The following is a 21,642-nucleotide window of genomic DNA, read 5'->3' on the forward strand; positions in this document are numbered from 1 at the left end:
CCCAGTTCTTGTGCGATTTCTTGCCAAGAGTTCATTTTGGAAACATGTTTCATTAGCAAAGAAACTAAGACATCTTACTCGAGCTTAACTCCTGGATGACTATTTTTCCGCTATATTGTAGAAATGGGTTGCTACTGTTTTCCAGCTGGCCAGTGTAGTCAACAACCCTGGAATTCCGAGGTAATACCATTCCAAACAATAACCAAGGCTGGCCCCTCTTAGCTTCTGAAATAGAAGCTAAATTACAAGACAATTAAGCGTCAAGTCACTGTCAGCTCAGCCACCAAATATAGATGTTCTCCAGGACATGAATGAACAAAATAAATAATTTGATATTTCCATAGTGTCTTGTGCACTACAAATTCATGGGGGTTTTTGCTTAGGGCCTTACAGAGACCCAACCATTTAGATTGGTTAAACTGACCCAGTGCCCTCTGTGAAAACTGCCCATCCATCAGCCAGTTCAACAGCTCCCACCCTCCTGCTGTCAAGGAAAATGGCCTTTGCAGGAGGCAACAGTCTCCCAAATGGAAGTTGTTGAGCATAACTTCCTCTTCCTTCGGAAGATCTTAATTCCCCTACTTGGATTATTTTCAAAAAGCAATGCTGGTGCCTTACACTTCTGGGTCATCTGCTGAGAATTAAACCCCCTGGATCAGTGGTTCTCAACCTGTGGGTCGGGACCCCATTTGGGGTCGAACGACCATTTCACGGGGGTCGCCAAACAACGCAGTCCGCCATTTCCCCCCCCCCTTTTCCTTAGCTGTGCTCCTCCCTTTTATTCTATTGGCTTTGGAAAGCCAATAGAATGGACTCTCTTGAATAGAGTCTAATTCTATTGGCTTTCAAAAGCCAACAGGAATTGTCCAGGCTGTCTCTGCCCTGCTGAGCCCGCCAAAAGCCCCATTCTGCAAACGGTGCTGCACCAGTTGAGTAGTCCTCCACTTACGAACGGTTGAGTAGTCCTCGACTTACGACCGGTTGGGGGGGTCGCGGCATTAAAAAGGTTGAGAACCACTGCCTTGGATGCAAACAATCCCAACGTCTATGGCAATGTTTCTCAACCTTGACCATTTTAAGGCATGTGGATTTCAACTCCCAGAATTCCACAGCCAGCATTGCTGGCTGTGGAATTCTGGAAGTTGAAGTCCACATGCCTTCAAATGGCCCAGGTTGAGAAACACTGGTCTATGGAGATTCTCAGTCATCCAGGTCGTAGTTGCCCCAAAGATGCTTTTTCACCAGGAATGAAAAAGTTGCCTCGTTGGGGGGGGGGGAAACATCCTTGGGAAAACCATTCAGACACTCCCTGCATCCACCCCCCCCCTGGTCTTCCTCCCACCCCCCAATGGGTTTAATAGCGACCCAGCATCCCTCCAGGGACTTCGGTCCTCTTTTGCAAAGCCGAGACTTGGCGAAGGGAGCGACCGGCTCCGCCTGGGCGCAGGTGGCGCCCCTTCGCGCGACCCTCACATCAAACCCCGAGGTCGCCTCGGGTTGCAGCGCATCATTCGGGCAAAGCGGTTATGCAACCCGGGTACCAAAAAAAAAAGGGGGGGGGCTGCCCGAATCTAGACCCGCTCCAGCCCCGAGGGAACCGGTCCCAGCTGAAAGCCCGACGCGCGGCTTAAGGAAGGCGGGCGTTGGGCGAAGGCGGCCGCCTGCTTTGCGGAGAGGCTCGCCCGGCGAAGGCGGGGCAGACAGGGCAGCGCTAAGGGCGGAGGGAAGGAAGGTCCCCGCTGGGCGGGCTGGGCGAGAACCTGCCCCCCGGAATCCCTCGCGCAACGCTGGGCGCGGAGAGGCGGCGTCGCGCCCTGGTCGGAGACGCCAAAGGGGGAAGCGGGCGAGCGGCTGCGTTTCCTCGCAGGGTCTTCGCGGCGGGAGAAAGGCGAGCGGGCCTCCAGCGGTGGTCCCGGCGCCGGGGAGCAGGTGGGTGAGGCCGGCCGCGGCGCCTCCGGGAGCTTCGGTCCCGGGTTTGCTTCGCTTTGCGCGCCGCGCCCGGCTCCGGCTTGCCTGGTTCCGGGAAGCGTTTTTCTTTCTTTTTAGTGGAAAGTTTAATTAAAAGGCACATGAAGAGGAATGGGAAAGGAAAGTAGAAAAAAGGTAGAAGGGGAGAAAAAAAAAAACAAACCCGTAAGAAAGAGAAACGGCCCTCGATCTTTTAAGTCGCAAACTTTTTAAACCTCTTTAGATCAGGGTTTCTCAAGCTTGACCATTTTAAGGCCTGTGGACTTCAACTCCCAGAATTCCACAGCCAGCGTTGCTGGCTGTGGAATTCTGGGAGTTGAAGTCCACAGGCCTTAAAATGGTCAAGCTTGAGAAACACCGCTTTAGATTAATGATGTGATATAGTTCTCTTCTCAAATGGACCCTTTTGAATCGGCGGGATCGCCGGTTCATTTTTGTCCGTTTCCGGGAAGAGGTCCAAACAGAGTTTCCATTCTGTTTTGTCCCCCAGTCGAACCAAGTCGATTGGGCCATTTCTGCACATTCTTCCATTTTTATCCTCCCCTCCTCCGTTTTCTCTATTGCAAGAAAAGCAGCCTTCGAAATATGTTTTAGGTGCCTCCGCCTCTCTCTCTACAGGAGATTCGCTCCTGGAATCTGGTAAATGGAATAATCCTGTTTTGCTCTTTCCTGTTGAAGTTGAAAGTAGATGAAAAGACCCAGCCAGAGTGGAACAGAGCTGAGCTGAGCTGAGTTCCGGTGGGATGTGGGACCCACGAGCTTCTCCTGCGGAAGGCAGGCGTGAATAATTCACAGTGGAAGACTTGCTGATGGATATGGCAGGTAAGATAGTGCCAGTGTGCATGTGCGTTGAGTCTTCTTCCCTTCACCCTAACTTCTCCTTTCACATAATCCCTTGGAAGAATTTGTGAAAGCAGCCAAGTTTTATGATCCACTAAGACAGTGGTTCTCAACCTTTTTAATGCCGCGACCCCCAACCGGCTGTAAGTCGAGGACTACTCAACCGGTCGTAAGTCGAGGACTACTCAACTGGTGCAGCACCGTTTGCGTAATGGGACTTTTGGCAGGCTCAGCAGGGCAGAGACAGCCTGGACAATTCCTATTGGCTTTTGAAAGCCAATAGAATTAGACTCTATTCAAGAGTCTATTCTATTGGCTTTCAAAAGCCAGTAGAATAAAAGGGAGTAGCACAGCTAAGGAAAAGGGGGAAAAAATGGTGGACTGCGTTGTTTGGCGACCCCCGTGAAATGGTTGTTTGACCCCAAATGGGGTCCCGACCCACAGGTTGAGAACCACTGCACTAAGAGAAACTATTTATCAGGGTTGTGCTGTTGATCAACTTTCAAGATGTGTTGGGCTGCAATGACTATGTTGTGGACATTGTGGGAATTGGAATCTAATTTCTCTAGATAATACCAGAGTGAACTAGCTGAGCAATTCTTGAGCAATATCTAAACTTAAAAATGGTGACTGTGATTATGAAAGGAGCAGAAGGAAGGTTCAGGAAAACAATATTGAGAGACCATTATCTAGCACCGTGGCTTTCAACCTTTTCTTCCCCAAGGACCCCCTTTTAAATACCTTTTGTGAGAATCTCTTCTTCTTATCTTTAGCTCTCTCTAGCTCAGTGTTTCTTAAGCATGGAAACTTGAAGAGTTGTGGACTTCACCTCCCAGAGTTCTGGGGGCTGAAGTCCACACGTCTTCAAGCTTCACACTTGAGAAACATTACTTTAGTTCAGTGGTTCTCAACCTTTTCTTCACCACGGACGCCCTTTAAATACCCTCGGTGGCCATAGAACAAGGTCATGGACCCCCAAGACTTAAATCAAGATTTAAATCGTAACATATCTTCCAGCCTTCCTAGATCCCCTGTGACCCCCTCCCCCCAGGGATCCACAGATCATAAGTTGAGAAACCACTGATCTAGACCAGGGGTAGTCAACCTTGGCTCTTTTATGACTCGTGGTCTTCAACTCCCAGAATTCCTGAGCCAGCCACGCTGAGGGAAAAGGGAGAGGCTTCCAAGCTGAGCCATGCTGGCTCAGGAATTCTGGGAGTTGAAGTCCACGAGTCATAAAAGAGCCAAGGTTGCCTGATCTAGACCAAATATATAGCTGTGTTGTACTTTTGAGATCCTAGCTTTTGCATGGAGAAGTGAAAATACGCTAAATTACAACCAATGGAACTCAGTGCAGATAGACACCTGATTATTAACCAAACATATACGTTTCTGATTGGATCCTGTTCTGAAGAGTCACAATTGTTGAATGGTTGTATGTTGAGGTCTACTTGTAGGGTAGAAATTCTTTCATCTCTTTTCAATGATATTTTATACCAGGCGTCTTCAAACGTGGCCCTTTTATGACTTGTGGACTTCAATTCCCAGAATTCCTCAGCCAGGCACGCATGCCTGGCTGAGGAATTCTGGGAGTTGAAGTCCACAAGTCATAAAAGGGGCAGGTTTGAAGACGTCCGTCTTATACTGTTTGTGTTACAGCAGTGAATTCATTGGTAAACCGGTGACTATTGATAAGAATGTATTCTTTTCCTTCTTAGTTTGTATTTTTAGCTTGTCCGTTGAAACATTTTACTAAGTTTTGTTTTTATGATTAAAGGTTGTTTTGTTACCAAAAAAAAACCCCTTGTAAAAATAAAAAGATGGTAGCTTTGTTTAAAGCTTCAGGAGCTGGCTTCCTCAAAACCTGCGTATTTCTGATTTGCGCAGGCTGGTTCAAGGCATTGCTGCAGAAACCCAGGAAGAGGCCAGATGCCTCAAATGGGATCCCTGGGTGTTCTCCTTCCTCAACTTCCCCTCCCTCGCAGAAAAGTCCTGCTTCGCTCCCTCGTAGCTTGACCGGCAGCCCCAAACTGGGGCCCTCCATCTCCCGGATTGTAAGCAGTTCCGACAGTGCCCGATGGAGCAAGTTGTACGACGTCTGCATTTGCCACAGCGAGGGCGACCTTGAGTTTGTGGAAGAGCTGGTGACCTACTTGGAGAACCAGCCCGAACATTTCCGTTGCTTTCTTCAGCTGCGGGACTCTGCTCCAGGTGGGGCTGTTATGACAGAGCTGTGCAACGCCGTTCAGAACAGCCACTGTTGGGTGCTGCTGATCACCCCCAACTTCCTGAAGGATCCTTGGTGTTGCTACCAGATGCACCACGCCTTGACCGAGGCGCCCATGGCGAATGGCCGCACCATCCCTGTGCTGAAGGATATAGAGCGCACGGACTACCCCCGGGAACTCCGGTGTATTTACTACATCAGCGTGGTGCTCCAGGAGAACAGTTTCCGGCAAATCAAAGAGACGATACTGCGTTGTAAGTGAGAAACCGGATTGAGGGGTCTCTTTAGAGCAAGGGTAGGCAGTTCATTTTCCCAAGGGGCCACATGAGAATTTGGGACTGCTGGGGAGGGCCAAACCGATAGGGCTGTGAAGGTGCACAGGTATGCATGGAAATCGAAGAAAGCAAAATATAGGTAGCTCTCAACTCACAACAGTTCATTTATTGACCATTCGAAGTTACAATGGCACTGAAAAAAGGGACTCACGGCCATTTTTCACACTTACAACCGTTGCAGCATCCCATGTTTGCATGATCAAAATTCAGATGCTTGTCCAATGGCTCACATTTATACGGTTGCAGTGTCCCAGGATCATGTGATCCCCTTTTGTGATCTTGCGACAAGTAAAGTCAATGGGGAAGCCATTTCCATTTTACAACCATGTCACTAATTTAATAATTGCAGTGATTCGCTTAACAACTGTGGCAATGGGGCAAAACTCACCTAACAAATGTCTCACTTAGCAACAAAAAATTGGGGCTCAGTTGCGGCTGTATGTCGAGGACTGCCTGTAAAAGCAATCCACGTGGGCCGGACCAGGATAGCCAAAGGGCTAGATGTGATATGGGGGGGGGTATAAAATGCCCAGGTCTGTTTTAGAGGGTGGTACAGACGATTCAAGTTTTGAATAGCATGGCAAGCCATATCAATGGGCAGCTGTTTACTGTTTGGGGGCTCCTGGCCCTTGCGGTGTTCTAGCTAGGTTTACGGCATTGGTGAAGCTTCAGGCAATATTTACTTATTAATGAAATTGATATGCCGTGGCCTCACTCTGCGAAGCAACTCTGGGCAGCTTGCACTTAAAATCATAAGTGTTAAAATAATAACATCAGGTACAAAAATAAGAAACCAAAGATAAGAATGGTACAGTGGGGATATTTTCCCAATAAGTCCACCAGCCACCTCCAGCATGGAGTATATTCTAATCTACTGGTAGTACATCTAAAGAGCCCTGAGTTGGGTATAAGGAAGCTGGTGTACATGCTTGTCTCTGAGTAAAGTCCGTGAATTGAACGGTGAATTTTCTCTCCTCAGTTTCAAAACAGGGTTGTGTAAGGCCCCCCCGTTCATAAATACTGAATTGCTTTCCTCGGTACAAAACATCATTTTGTTAATATCTTTATTTTTATCAATTTTAAGACTGCCTAACTCTGGGCAACTTACAAATAATAATAAAAACAAAAAAATGCATATAAAAAGAAAACACAGCTAGCAAGAACATTAATAAGATTTACAAGAGACTGTAATAGGATAGTTTTGACCTGTTTGGGAAAACTGAAATTTGGAGAAATGCTGTCGGTCACGAAAGGATTGGGAAGATGGGTTCGCATCTTAGATAAACAAAAAACAGATTATTGGTGTGCTTGGTTTTGGTTGAGCAAATTGTGCCAACCCTGCTGTAATTTATTAAATAAATAGCAGCTGAAAGAACCATGGCTTATTTTAATTAGTGAGCCCCTTCATTAGATTCAAATCTCCTAACAGCTTTCTTGTTTCCTTTAGATCTCCTGGACCTTTGTCAAAACCCAAGAAGCACTGACTAATTGCACGTTTGGATTAAAAAAAAAAAGATTCTTGGTTACAGGAAATGTATGGCCAAAGAAAGTCTTTCGGAACATGGAACTTGGAAAAGAAGCCTTTATGGTGAAGGTATCGAGGTTGACACGATTTGCAGCTCAAAGGGCAGATACCATTTGAGGCTGAGATTTAAATCTCTGACTGATTAGCTTTATTTTGGAGATGCATGATGCTTCAATCATCCTGTTTGCGCTTGGAGATAGACCCGGCCAAGAAACAAGCACTGCAGGGATTCCAGGAATGCAGCTATTATGGAAGACAGTTAAAATCCTTCCAAAATCTTCACTGTCCCTTTTTTAAGGACACAACAAGGTTAAGGTCAAGGCTGGACTGTTTTGAGTTTCATTTTTTTTTTCCTGGAACCAAGGAACCATTTTGCCCCTTCTCAAGGCCAGAGCCAAATTCCATTATACTAACAATTCTGATTATATTTGGTGGACAGCAGAACACTAAATTGTAACAAGGAAATGCAAGTGGCTTTGTGTTCATAGGTCAGCTAGTGATGTCCTTCTCTGTAATGTTTCCTTTCCTTTCCTTCCCATCTAGTTTAGCATTTCTCTGCATTCCTAGGCTGTGGCTTTCTTCTTTCTTACATTCAGCTGGTTTCCAGTTTTCTCCACCCAGAGTCTCCCTACCCCTTTTTTTGCTGCTAGCTTCTTTAGTATATAGATAGACCTCGACTTATAACCATTTGTTTAGCGATTGTTCAGAGTTACAGCTGCTTTGAAAAAGTGACTTAAATCAGGGCTTTTCAACCTTTTCACCCATTGTACCACTTTTAGGATGTGGCAATATCCGAGTACTACCAGTTGCCTAGCAAGGTGTCAACAACTTGATGACCAAAAAAAAAGTAAAAAAAAAAGTGATAAAGTAGAGGTAGTCCTCGACTTACAACAGTTTGCTTAGTGACTGTTTGAAGTTACAATGGCACTGAAAAAAGTGCCCCCCAAGCCACAGCCGAGCAAGACACTTGCCTGCCCGCCCGGCCGCACTCTTCCTCCTGTCTGAGGTTTTCATTGTTGTGAGCATTTCTGTTGAGGATTGGCAGCGGGGGTGGGGATGAGGGGGTGTTTGGTTTTTATTCCCCCTGTCTGCTGGGTGGTTACAGCAGGTTTTGATCACTTCACATGACCCTGGGACACAGTGACCGTCATAAATATGAATCAGTTGCCAAGCATCTGAATGTAAATCACAAGACCCTGGAGAGGCTGCAACATTCCAGCTGATCGGCGCTTCTTCTGGGCTCAGCGGAAGCACCAGGATCAGCGCTGAGCTCCAGCTGGAGCCTGGCGCTGATCCTGGCGCTTCCACTGAGCCCTGACAGTCCCAAAGAAGCGCTGATCCTGGCGCTTCCTCTGAGCCCTGACAGCCCTGCAGCTCCAGCCGTCTCTCGCTTAGGCTTGTGCAGTGCTGCCACCGATTCAGCTCATTCCCCTCCCCCTCTACCACTTTTCTAGGATGCTCGCGTACCACCTGCAGGTGCCAATGTACCATGGGTGATACCTGTACCACTGGTTGAAAAGCCCTGACTTAAATGACCAGTCCTCGCAGTTATGACAATTGTAGCATCCTCATAGTCATGCTTATGATCACATAAGCAAAATTCAGACGCTCGGTAACCGGCATGTATTTACAAGGATTGTGGCATCCCAAGGTCATGTGATTGCTATTTGTGATCTTCCCAGCAGGCTTCCAAAATCTGTGGGGATGGGGGAGGGAAATGGATTCGTTTAAGAATCGCATAATCCAGTTAAGAACTGCAGTGATTGCCTTGAGTTTGTAGCCATGATTGGCTTTACCTTTTCATGGCACTACCTAATGATCAATTTGAGAGAATTCAGATCCCACCATTTACACCCCAGTGAGCTGCCTGTCCAGTGACAAGGTTGCTGTTCTGTTTGAGATTTTGTTTCCACATCTGTATGATTTACAGAAAATGTATGTGGCAAAATTTGCATATTGTGCTAAACTGAAATACTTGTTAGTTTTGATTTAGAGGTGTGAACCCAGCCTCTTTTGGTTCTCTGCAAAGCCTGCTAACTGTGTAGCTTATTCAACAAAGACGAACTAACCTCTGGTTTGAAAAATTCAGTCTGTGTTTATATGGTGGGGGTTTAATTTAATCCTGTGTCATCCAGTGTTAGTAGTACCTTGAACTGTTACTGAAAATACAATGTTGGCCAATGATCTGTTGAAGGAAAAGTCTTTATCATGGTTCAGTCCAAGCCTGGAATAAACAACATGGCAACTGCTTTAGAAAGAAGGTTGCAGTTTATTGAAAAGGAGAGCCAGGCAGAAAGATGGCTCTGGAAGAAAAGAGAGAGAGCACATGTAGGGAGTGGGGTTTTATACCCTCTGGAGCCTTTTGTTTGGAGTTGTTCCTTTGGCATAAAATTTGACCTGAGTCTGAGTGTGCCCTTTGGTATCTATGGGTTAATCCTATTATGTCCTGTCATACTGTAGATTTTGGGTGGGGTATGTAGATTTTAAGTATCTTTGTCTTCTTAATCTTCTAGCTTCAACCTTCCTGAATGGTTTACATCTGCATTTGTACAGAGCTGGTTTCTGCTTGGGGGAGGGAAACTTGGGGCTATTAAGAAAAACTGGGCATGCTTTTTTGCCTCTTTAAGATCCTTTGAGGAAATATATTTTTCTGCCCTTTTAATATTTCCTTCTCTGAGGGGCTGACTTCCCACAGATCCTTCTAGGGAACGGTTTGTGTAATTTGAAATAAAAGGAATACCTGAGATTTCATTCTAAATTGTGGGTGCAGTTCCCATGATGTAAATCTGAATGCTGAATTGCATTTGGAGTGGGTTTATCTGCCATGTTTGGATTACTAGTTATGCCTTGTAATGGCCCATGCAATTTTGGAATAAATTCTGTTTTTGTATATAAGAGGACAAATGACCAACAGAAAGCATATGATCAGAAGATGAAAAGGCTCTTCGCTGACAAACTTTGGAACTCTCTGCCTAAGGGAGGCTGGATTGGGGTTTTTTGTATCATCTTTTTATTTAGATATCTCTTTTTGACAAATAAACCATGTTTATTATAGAGCTCCTTTTTGAATGTTTGTTATGTGTCCATTAATCAATCTAAGTATCCTATTTTGATAGAAAGGTGGTTATATCTTGAGTAAGCATTTGGAACAGTTTTGGAGTTGTAGCTAAAGTCGATCTATAGAAGCTAGTTATATTATCATGCTAATTTTCATCATTGTTTCTCTGATCTGAACCATCCATCTATTTCTAGTACAGAGATCTGCGCAGGAACTAAGAACGAACCACGAAGTCGTCCTCCAAAACTATTGAGCGGGTACTCTACATTTCCTGAGTCTATATTCAGAGCTAAGATTTGCGGGTGTGCGCAGGCGCAAGGGTCCTTGGATTTATTTTCTCCAAAAAAGCTCCTGGTAGTAGTGTCCTCCGGCCGGTAGAGGGAGCCGCCGAAGCTTTATTGGCGCGCGCTTGGAGCTAATCCAGATGCGCCTGCGCGTTAGTTTTACGCTTCAGAGATGGCCGAGTCTCCCGCTCTTAAGAGAAAACGTGAGGAGAAAGAGGGAGAGAACGGATCCGCCGCGCCTCCGAATGAAGGGCCGGCCCCCGGCAACTTCCCTTTGGCCGAGCTCTCTGTGCTGAAAGTGCTGAGGGAATCTGCGCGGGAGAAGGCGATCTTCCTCCACGGGCGGGTAGGGAGATTATTGGTTCTCAGGTTTTGGGAATTGTTAGGTGGCGGCCAATAAGAGAACAGGGGCGGGGCTACCTGGCAGCGTCTCATTTCCCCCCCCCTTTGGGAAGGGAACGTCACGATTTGCATAGCGATGACGGGCAGGGGAGCGTGTGACGTCATCGCACACCTGCCCTTCCTGCGCGTCGGTCCTGCTGCAAGGTGTTCCAGAACTACAGCTCCCATCATCCTCCCCTCTATTAATAGGTCGTGTAGGCGGGGCGGTGATGGGATTTGCGGTCCAAGGCATCTCAAAGCTATTTTTCTTAGGGGGAAAGTGACGTAAGGACCGGATGGCTTGCTGTGGCTGCAGAAAGATGGATTGGAGAAAGGAGGATAGTGAAGGAAGACAATTGAGAAGAGGATAAAGAGAAGGAGGGGGGCCGTCTCTTCCATTGAGTGCAGAGGCGATGGGGGGGGCTTTTGCACTTCCCAGGTTTTTGAGAATTCCCCCCTTGGTTTGCTGAGGTGTGCGAAAGAAGCAGCAGGAGGGGTTTCTTCTCCCATGTTGGGGTGATGTGGGAAGACTGAATAACTGCACAAGTTAGAATAGAATAGAATAGAATAGAATAGAATAGAAAATAGAATAGAATAGAATAGAATAGAATAGAATAGAATAGAGAATAGAATAGAATAGAATAATTAGAATAGAATTAGAACATAGAATAGAATATAGAATAGAATATAGAATAGAATAGAATATAGAATAGAATAGAATATAGAGTAGAATTAGAACATAGAATATAGAAGAAAAGAATATAGAATAGAATAGAGCTGGAAGGGACCTCGGAGGTCTTCTAGTCCACCTCCTGCTTAAGCAGGAGAACTATACCATCTCAGACAGGTGAATGTCTAATCTCTTCTTAAAAATCTCCAGTGATGGAGCGCCCATGATCTCTGGAGGCAAGCTGTTCCACTGGTTAATTGTCCTCACTGTCAGGAACTTTCTCTTTAATTCCAGGTTTATTCTCTCTTTGATCAGTTTCCAACCATTGTTTCTCGTCCTTCCCTCTGATGCTTTGGTGAACAGCCTGACCCCCTCTTCTCTGGTAGCCCCTGAGATGCTGGAACACTGCTATCATGTCTCCCCTATTTCTTTCTTTAGACTAGCCAAACCCAAGTCCCGCAGCCGTTCTTCGTATGTTTTAGTCTCCAGGCCTTTGATCATCTTAGTTGCTCTTCTCTGAATTATTTCCAAACTCTCAACATCTTATTTGTGATACGGTGACCAAAATTGGCTGCAGTATTCCAGGTGTGGTGTTACATGTGAATAGATTCCTGGTGAATAGCGCCCCCGTAATGTCTGATTTTTGGGGTTTCTGCATATTTTTTTAATCTATCAAAAATATACAAATAACATAGATTTTTATAGTTTATATTTTTATAGTTTATATTTTTAATTTATTTATTAAAAGTTATTTAATTTATTATATATAAATGTATTTACCCATGCTGGTAAAGAATTCTAGAAGTTGAAGTCCACACATTTTAAAATTGCTAAGGTTGGGAAATATAGCCAATGAGTAAAGTTTGAAGATACTGAGAGGTACCAGGCAAAGATGGTAAAGAATTTGGGTTAGTTATAGTAAAAGCTTCCTCAGGCTCATCTTCTGGTAATGATTATGGACATGGTCTTTCCATTTTCTTGGCAACAATACAGAAACAGAGTGCCACTGCATTCTTCTGTTGTTTTCCTAAGCACTCCAATTTAGCATACAGTCTGCTGGGATTTCTTGTGGTCTTCCATCCAAGCACTTTTTCAAGATCAGCCAAGGTTACCTAGAGACTGCCATTTGCTGTAACAGCTAAAATATGGGGAAAAAAGAAAATATTTTGTACTCTAACCTCAACTGATGGATCAGCATCATTTATTTAATAAGTTTTCCTTCTTCAATCCCCAACCCCCTATGCTGTTCAGATTCCAGCTGCAAAGCAGAAAAATATTTTGACAAAATATATTCCAGAACATCCAGGCTACATATTGGGAAGAACCAGCTGTTAATGACCTATCATAAATTCTCTACTGATTTTAATGTTATTGTTCAATCCCTGGGAGAATACATGGGTTTATATCACACAGTAATCCATTTAACCATTGTTTGTTGAATAAAACCTCAAGAAACTACAGTGGTTTGGGTGCTAAACCCAAAACAAATAAACTATAATGGGGTTTAGCAATGGAGATATTCTAGATGAGATCTAGTCTACAGGTTTGACAGTGAAAAATAAACACGGAGTAGAGCTGTCATGCAATTGAATGAAATTGTGTAGCGGAGTGCCCAGATTGTTATTATTTCACCTAACAAAAGCATTACCTACATATCTCCAGATTTAGATTATTTTTCTTATTAGCATATCTATTGCTTTTGGCTAGGAGATCAGTTTTTCATGTTTAGTGTTTAAAGCGAAATTGAATTGCAAACTAGCAGTTAACTTGAATGCTGTAAATAAGATGGATGAACTTGTCACTCAGGGCCTATAAGAACTGGAAAATTGCAAGTACTCTTTTAATTCGCCATTTACATCTATATTGTGTTTCAAAGGCAGATTCTCCAGAGTGCAGGGGATGCAGCTGGATTAATACTGTTATTGTCCTCTGTAAATCCACCTGGAGATAACCAAGGTATAGAATGAAGTGTCAGGAAATTGCAAGCATCTCTATCATTTTATAGAAGAGTCTAAATTCTAGAAGAGTGATTTTTTTTAAAGGAAGGTGGATTAGATTCAAGGTCAAATTCAAAGTGTGGGTGAGTAAAGCTATTAAAAGGGGGAAGGATCGATAAACTAGAGTTACAAAGCACCACCTCAAGCAGGTAATGTGCTTCTTGGTGGAACAGCCAAGGTCAGATTTAGTATAGTAGATGCAGATGAATCGTTCCACCATCCCTCATTCCTGTATAGTGTATCACAAGGTTAATCGTGGCACACATTTTTTTCTGCACTAATCAACTTACCAGGAGACTGGCTATGATAAGAGTACAGTAAATTCTTATTAGTGCCATGTGCAGATCTAAATCGTCCTCCTGTAGCCTATTATCCTGAGTTTCTTCTCCTGTCCCCTTAATATCTAAATATACTGTCAATCATGGTAGCTCCCTGATACTTCTAAGCCAGTAGGTTTGATAAATGTTTAATTTACATATTTCATTACTTGTACATATCTGGTGAAGCTCCCAAAGTACATTGAAATGCTTTGCCCATTTATATCTGCACAGAGCAATGTGTTCAAATTCAGGATTTTAAGGTTTAAAAACTTGACTGATAACCATCAAGCAGAAAGGCTATTTCACTCAATATATGCTTGAGGTCTGCGTTCCGTACGTGATTATCCCATCTGTACCAATAGATCAAAATAAAAATGCTTTTTATTCTTCCTGGTTTTATACCCCATTTTTTCACTTGTGGCTTAAGGATCAAATATTCGTGATCTTGATGGTAATGATTCAAAAGGTTAGAGAGACTGGAAAAAAAATTATAACCGGACCTCTTGTTATACTGGTGATACCTTCTTCAAACGTGTACTGTACAAGAACAAACATGCATACATATTGGCAGCCAACTATTCAGTGTGCTGATCAGAACTGCCTGCTGCAATAGGTTAAAGAGTGGTTTTGACTTTTTTGCACCTTGCTTGTGTTCTTCCGAGCTCATCTGCTATTGGTTGCTGGTGTCAGGGAATGACTTTGGTTTGGTGTGGCAGAGAATTGTTTGTGTTCTTGTTTCTTCAGGTGAATAGCGCTTCTGGGAATGAGGCAGATGCTGTTGTGATCCTGGAGAAGATTCCCTTCCAGGAAGAGAACATCACCAAACTCCTAAAGAAGCACACATCACTTCAGCTCCAGATGACCAACGATATCTATAGCACTTACCGCCTTTTCCTTCCTCCAGAATTAAATGGTGAGTGGCCATCAAAGGAAGCTTGGTGGACATCTGTGGGAAGCTGTCCCAAAAGCCAGAGGTCCCCAACCTTTTGGACAGCAGGGACCGGTTACGAGGGGAGAGTTTTTTCCACAGACCGGAGGGGGCGTGGTAATAATAATGATGATGATGATGATGATGATGAAGTTGGAAGGGACCTTGGAGGTCATCTAGTCCAACCCCCTGCTCAGGCAGGAAACCCTACACCATTTCGGACAAATGGCTGTCCAGTCTCTTCTTAAAAACTTCCAGTGTTGGAGCATTCACAACTTCTGGAGGCAGGTTGTTCCACTAGTTAATTGTTCTAACAGTCAGGAAGTTTCTCCTTAGTTCTAGGTTGCTTCTCTCTTTGGTTAGTTTCCATCCGTTGCTTCTTGTCCTGCCTTCAGGCGCTTTGGAGAATAGCTTGACTCCCTCTTCTTTGTGGCAGCCCCTGAGATACTGGAACACTGCTATCATGTCCCCCTCGTCCTTCTCTTCGTTAAACTAGACATACCCAATTCCAGCAACTGTTCCTTATATGTGTGCTGCCTGTATCCTGCAGATGGGGCTTTGCTTGTTTGTGCAGCCTGGTTGCTGGCATGCTGCGGCCCAGTACCGGTCCACGGACTAGGGATTGGGGACCCCTGCCATAAGCCATATGTGACCCACCCGTCCCTTTTGGTGCCTTTCAGAATCTTTCTGTAACCGTTTGGAAATGGCCGTAGTAGACAGGGGAAAGAGCCAGAGTCAGGGAAATAGATAAGCAGCAGCTGAGCTGACAGTAGGTATGTGAGAATGGCACGTGTCTCAACAGGCCCCTACCTGGTTTCTTGTACTGGAGAGGCAACACAGGAGGAATGCATTTTCAGGCTTGCATGATTCAAGTTCAAATCCAGAGTCAAGGGGATGCTTCCCACTCAACTGTGGTGGGAATTACATCCCTATCAAATCACATCTCCCTTGTCTCTCAGCACATTCTGCTCCAGTGTCTTCCAGCATATCTCAAATTACTCTGCCATGCCTGCCAAAGAGTTCATCTCCGAGATACCGAACAGCGCTTTTCTCCCTATCAAATGTTTTTTTTTTATTATTCCAATGCAGAAAATGCAGGATGAAATTTTGTGGGGTTGGGATTTGGGTTAGGGTTGGGGTTGGGGTTGAGGTTAGGGTTTTTTTCAGATAACATTCTCAATATTTAGCAAACAGCATAAGGTCTGGGTTCATGTGTTTAAAACAAACCAATGAGTAATAGTTGACTAATATAAACAATATGTTAATCGCTCGATGGTCTTCTTCTTGCTAATATATATTCAAAATTACCTATCACGTCCTTTTCTCTCTAACACGTTTTTTTCTAGCCATTGGAAAAAAATATCCCATGTTCTAAAATACACTGAGTCTTCTTTCTCTTTTATCTTTAAAGTCAATCTATTCATTTCTGCACCCTCTGTCACTAGATGGTTCAATTTTTAAAAGAGTGGGGGAAGCTTTGTATTTCGTGGTGGTTGAGAGAAGGGGCCTGTCCTTGTGGCCGATGAACCCTAAACACTGGCAAGAACATAAGACAGACCCAGATTTTCCATGCTGTTTTTAAATCATCAGAAGAAAGGGGCAGGCAGCACTTAGCTGCCAAGTCTACTCTCCCCGGGAGCTCACAGTGTAGGAGAACATTTGCACTAGCTATTGTGATCTTCTTGCTTTTGCTTGGACTAGGAGGAAGAAATTATTTCCACAAGGTGGCTCTCTTGGATAATGAACCTTGAAACAGAAAGTGTTACATCTGAATGGCAAGCTGGTGCTATGTTATTCCCCGTGCCATGCATTTTACTCTAAATTCTGAGTATCAGTCTGATTCAGATCCTAAGGGCAATCTTATTTGTTCAGACCCTAAATCATTAATGTAAAATGTGAAATTATATCTGAAGGCAGGACAAGAAGCAACAGATGGAAACTAATCAAGGAGAGAAGCAACCTAGAACTAAGGAGAAACTTCCTGATAGTCAGAACAATTAACCAGTGGAACAACCTGCCTCCAGAAGCAATGAATGCTCCAACACTGGAAGTTTTTAAGAAGAGACTGGACAGTAATTTGTCTGAAATGGTCTAGGGTTTCCTGCCTGAGCAGGGGCTTGGACTAGATGACCTCCAAGGTGCCTTCCAACTTTATTATTGTTATTATAATCTCCAGAATCAGTAGATGGAGATAAAAATCTAAAGTACCAATTTACTTAGTCACTTGGTTCAGACGTGCTAGGCTGAACTAAATATTGGTAGTCCTCGACATTATGACCATAGTGGAACCTGCCCATCCTGGTCGTAGGTTGTGATGATTGTAAAATGGGGTTGATCCGTGTGACAGACCCGGTTTTACAACCTTTTTTTTTGCAGTGATAAGGTAATGCAGCAGTTGTAAAGCAGCCACCCAATTTTTAAGCGAACAAAAGGGTTGTTAAGCAGATCGGTTCCACTGGTTTATTGTTCTCACTGTTAGGAAATTTCTTAGTTCTAAGTTGCTTCTCTCCTTGGTAATTGGAAGATGAGACACAATAGCCTCTGAACCTTTTCCTTTGTGAATTTCCCATTGGATTAAGAGGGAACAACATGCTTTGTAGGACTAATACCGGCCTTAGAATAAAAGGACTTTCTGTTTATATTCAGTGAAGCTCCTTTGAGTAGCAGAGGGCTTTGATGACGCTTTCTTGTTCCTCTTTACGAACTGATAAACGGCTTATTGAGTGATGGTGTAAAGAAATAAATAGCTGCTTACGCCTGTTCTCCTGTTCCAAGTAGACTTGAGTTATGGCATCTCTTAACACAGGAACCATATGCTGCTGGTGGCGCTTTGCATATCTACAGCTGCAAATTTGATTTCTGCATTCAGTTAAAAGGCTTTTGCACCGCTGAGCTTTATTAGGTGTGAGGTGGGCTGGGATTATTTCAGAGAAGCCCTCCTGCCAGCTGGAAAAGGGTCAAGATGACGTCTTGAGTTAATGTTGCATTTTCTTTGAAATATTATATTTTGAAATGCTCTGAAATAGAGGGGCAAGAGTCAGCAGGCCGAGGAGCTTGGACGTTTCCATATCTCTTGGCCACACGGTCTTTTATCCCACTAAAGTTCATAAACAAATCAGCTTCATCAGAACCACAAGGAGAAATAATCTTCAGCAGAACAGTTTAAAAATGAGCGCCCAATATTGGTTAACAGTAAACTTTAGACACATCAAACTAAAGACGTGATGAAGTCGTCGGTTCAAACGGAGGTAAAAATCAAATGGGGATTCAACAGTGAATGTATAAAAAGGACAGTTGGACAGGATCTTCCAAATTTACATTGGTCATGTAACTCTATCGATCGTCCTGGATTAACAAACAACCATTCAAAAATACACTGGCACTGAAAAATCGGTCCTCGTACTAACGACCGTCAAGGCATGCCCATGGTCAAGTGACCAAAATCTGGGCACTTAGCAACTGACGTTATTTACAACTGTCGCAGTGTCCCTGTGTCACGTGATTGCTATCTGCAAATCTTCCCAGCCGGCTTCTGACAAGGAAAATCAATAGATCAGGGGTAGGCAACCTTGGCTCTTTTATGACTCGTGGACTTCAACTCCCAGAATTCCTGAGCCAGCCTGGCTCAGCTTGGAAACCTCCCCCTTTCCCCTCAGCGTGGCTGGCTCAGGAATTCTGGGAGTTGAAGTCCACGAGTCATAAAAGGGCCAAGGTTGCCTACCCCTGCAATAGGGGAAACCAAATTGCTTAAACGACTGCCTGATTCCTTTAAAAACGGCGGTGGTTCGCTTAGCAATTGCATCAAATCTATCATAAAATCGAGTGTCCCTCACTTAACATCTGCCTTGCTTAGTTAGCAATGAAAATTCTGGTTCCCAATTGCAGTCGTAAGTTGAGGACTCCCCCCAGATTATCATCTTAAGAACTGGAACTAATCAGGTAAAATAGTTTTTCAAACGGAAGAAAGGCTCACATCCTCATTCTACAAGGAGGTTTTTGGTGACTGCATTCACACCTCACACAAAGCCCCTGAATCAGCAGTGAACAACTCCTTTTTTTTAAAAAAAAAAAAGAACAGTTAATCTTCTTGCTTTAAGTATGTTGAAAAGGAAAATAAAAGTCTCTATTCAGGCTGCCGAACCCCTGAGATATTGGAAGCTTCACACTAATTTCCTTTTGACAGCATTTAAGAGCTGCAAGTTCTGGTATGCTCCTCCCCACATGCTTTTCCATTTTACCTCTGCTTTGCCAGCTTCCCTCAGAGGCATGTCTTATTTTATTGTCTAGTTAATGTTCCTTTCCAGGTTTGTCTCCTCTGAGTTTATACAAGCCAACGTGTATAACTAAGCCATTATAAGGCTATTAAGCATTACTTTAATTTTTAATAGCTTGCGTGTCTCTGTGTGTGTCTATGTATACAGTATGTGTGTGTGTATGCCTGTGTGTGTGTGTGTGTTTCTCAGATACTTTTTATTTCACTTACCTGTGATGCAGGCTCGTGGGTATTGCTTCTGCTCTAAAGCAAATCGATGGCTTTCTGTATCAAAACTGAACGCGGGTTTTTTTTTCAACCTTTCCCTCCCAAATTAAAGCAAAATTAGTCTTTAGACGGTGGGTTTGCTTGGGGGAGGACTTGGATTTGTATCTTTCCGTTATTTTTCAGGGCCTTGAAAGGGGCTTAGAATTCTTCCTTAGAACATATCCATAACATATAGGTATTAGTATATGACATACTAATCATAGTGAAGGCCCTTCTCGCAGCCCTTGCTTCATAAATAATAGCTAACCAGAGGGGAAATGCACAAATGCTTGCTTTTGCCTAAGATACACCTACTTAGCAGTTTGTGCAATTAATCAGAATAGAGCTGTAAGGGGCCTTGGAGGTCTTCTAGTCCTCAAGCAGGAGATCCTATACCATCTCAGACAAGTGACTGTCTAGTCTCTTCTTAAAAATCTCCAGTGATGAAGCACCTAGAACTTCTGAAGGCAAGCTGTTCCACTGGTTAATTGTCCTGACTGTTAGGAAGTTTCTCCTTCATTGCAGGTTGCTTCTCTCTTTGATCAGTTTCCATCTGTTGTTTCCTTTTCCTGCCCTCTGGTGCTTTGGAGAATAATTTGACTCCCTCTTCTTTGTGGCAGCCTCTCAAATACTGGAATACTGCTATCATGTCTCTCCCCCCCCCTCCTTCTTTTCTCTAGACTAAACACACCCAATTCCCGCAACTGTTCTTCATACGTTTTTCTCTCCAGGCCCTTAATCATCTTGGTTGCTCTTCTTCACATATTCTCCAGAGTCTCAACCTCTTTTTTCTAATGTGGCGCAGTACAGGTAACCCTTGACTTACGACCACAGTTGAGCCCATTTGTTAAGTGGGTTTTGCCCCATTTGATGACCTTTTTGCTGTTAAGTGAATCACGGCATTTGTTAAGTTAGCACAACGGCTGTTAAGCGAATAGGGCTTCCCCATTCCCTTTGCTTGTCGCAAGGTTGCAAAAGGGATCTCGTGATCCCAGGACGCTGCAACCATCATAAATACGAGTCAGTTGCCCAGTGTCCGAACTTTGACCACCTGACCCTGGGGATGCTGCAAGAGTCCCAAGTGTGAAAAACAGTCATAAGTCATTTTTCCCCCCAGTGCGTTGTAACTTCAAATGATCACTTAATGATCTGTTCAAAGCTGAGGACGATCTGTATTTAAAGAGGCACATTCTGCTCATTTCTAATTGGTCCACTTGTTTCCGTTCAACCTGTGGTCCAAGGAGACAAGTACGAAGAGGCCCAGTGTGTCTCCCTTTTACACACCTCTTTTGCACACATAAAAGATGGTGCAGTGTGACTTCCAGAGTGTGCAATTTGCAATCCTGGTCAGGATCTTAAATCTTAGAGCTAAATGGATTGAACTCTGTTGGAAAACTTGTAGTAAGCAGTTTGGCAGAGTAGCAGGGCTCCAGCCGGTGAGTTTTATTGGTCTGTGCACCCAGTTAATGCGATCCCAGTATGCCAGGGGCAGGGAAACTGTGTCATTAAGGCCTATTTATTTACAGCATTTGCTTCTTGAGAGCTGCTAGGAATATCCCTGGAGGAGCTGCAACTTTGGTCATCTTTCAATATGTTTTAAATCAGTGGTTCTCAACCTGTGGGTCGGGACCCCATTTGGGGTCGAACGACCATTTCACGGGGGTCGCCAAGCAATGCAGTCCGCCATTTTTTTCCCCCTTTTCCTTAGCTGTGCTACTCCCTTTTATTCTATTGGCTTTTGAAAGCCAATAGAATAGACTCTCTTGAATAGAGGCTAATTCTATTGGCTTTCAAAAGCCAATAGGAATTGTCCAGGCTGTCTCTGCCCTGCTGAGCCCGCCAAAAGTCCCCTTCTGCAAACGGTGCTGCACCAGTTGAGTAGTCCTCAATTTACGACCGGTTGAGTAGTCCTCGACTTACGACCGGTTGGGGGTCGCGGCATTAAAAAGGTTGAGAACCACTGTTTTAAATGGTCGTGTTTTGCCCAGTGTGGGCTTGATAACACGACTTTTTACAGGTTGTCGTTGACTTAACAGCAGTTCGTTTAGCGACAGTTTGAAGTTAACAACGGCATTGAAAAAAGTGACTTATGACCGGTTTTCACACTTAGGACTGTTGCAGCATCCCCGTGGTCATGTGAACAAAATTCAGGTGCTTGGCAACTGACATGTACTTAGGTCTGTTGCAGTGTCCCGGCATCATGTGATCACCATTTATAACCTTCCTAGCTGATTTCAATGGGGGAAACTAAATTGGCTTAACTCCCACATGATTCACTTAACAGCTGCAATGATTCACTGAACAACTTTGGCCAAAAAAAAAAAAAAAACAATGTTATCAAAAGGAGGGCAACTCACTTAGCAACAACAATAAGTTTATGTAAGGCTGCTATGCTGTGATACTCAAAGAAATAGGAACCAGTGATCTGTTTTGCATCTGCAGACATGGATAATCTTTACTTAGTGCTCCTACCGTTGCTGTCCTTGTGACATTTCAGTTTGTCCAAATATTTGTTTGTACAAAGGCCTTTTGAATAGATGAAGTTGCTCTCCAAACAGACTCATGTGCATATATGTTATTGTTGTATTTT

The 21,642-nt window shown here is 44.0% G+C and overlaps 2 protein-coding genes across 2 annotated transcripts in view; both read left to right on the plus strand.

The window, feature by feature from the left end:
* Positions 1-1,681: 1,681 nt before the first annotated feature.
* LOC120313958 (TIR domain containing adaptor protein) lies at positions 1,682-6,884 on the plus strand. Its single transcript, XM_039356504.1, has 4 exons — positions 1,682-1,929; positions 2,647-2,790; positions 4,696-5,289; positions 6,818-6,884. The coding sequence occupies exons 2-4, from the start codon at positions 2,778-2,780 to the stop codon at positions 6,856-6,858; spliced, it is 648 nt and encodes a 215-aa protein (XP_039212438.1). The 5' UTR covers positions 1,682-1,929; positions 2,647-2,777; the 3' UTR covers positions 6,859-6,884.
* A 3,428-nt stretch (positions 6,885-10,312) lies between these two features.
* DCPS (decapping enzyme, scavenger) overlaps positions 10,313-21,642 on the plus strand; it is a 39,969-nt gene continuing 28,639 nt past the window's right edge. Inside the window, exons 1-2 of the mRNA XM_039356503.1 lie at positions 10,313-10,583; positions 14,350-14,518. Of these exons, the coding sequence (XP_039212437.1) occupies positions 10,410-10,583; positions 14,350-14,518 (343 nt within the window). The 5' untranslated portion in view covers positions 10,313-10,409. The remainder of the gene's footprint in view (positions 10,584-14,349; positions 14,519-21,642) is intronic.

Source organism: Crotalus tigris, unplaced genomic scaffold (genome assembly GCF_016545835.1).
Source record: "Crotalus tigris isolate CLP2741 ecotype Arizona unplaced genomic scaffold, ASM1654583v1 scf7180000018825.4774228, whole genome shotgun sequence".
In the NCBI taxonomy this organism is placed as follows: Eukaryota; Metazoa; Chordata; class Lepidosauria; order Squamata; family Viperidae; genus Crotalus; species Crotalus tigris.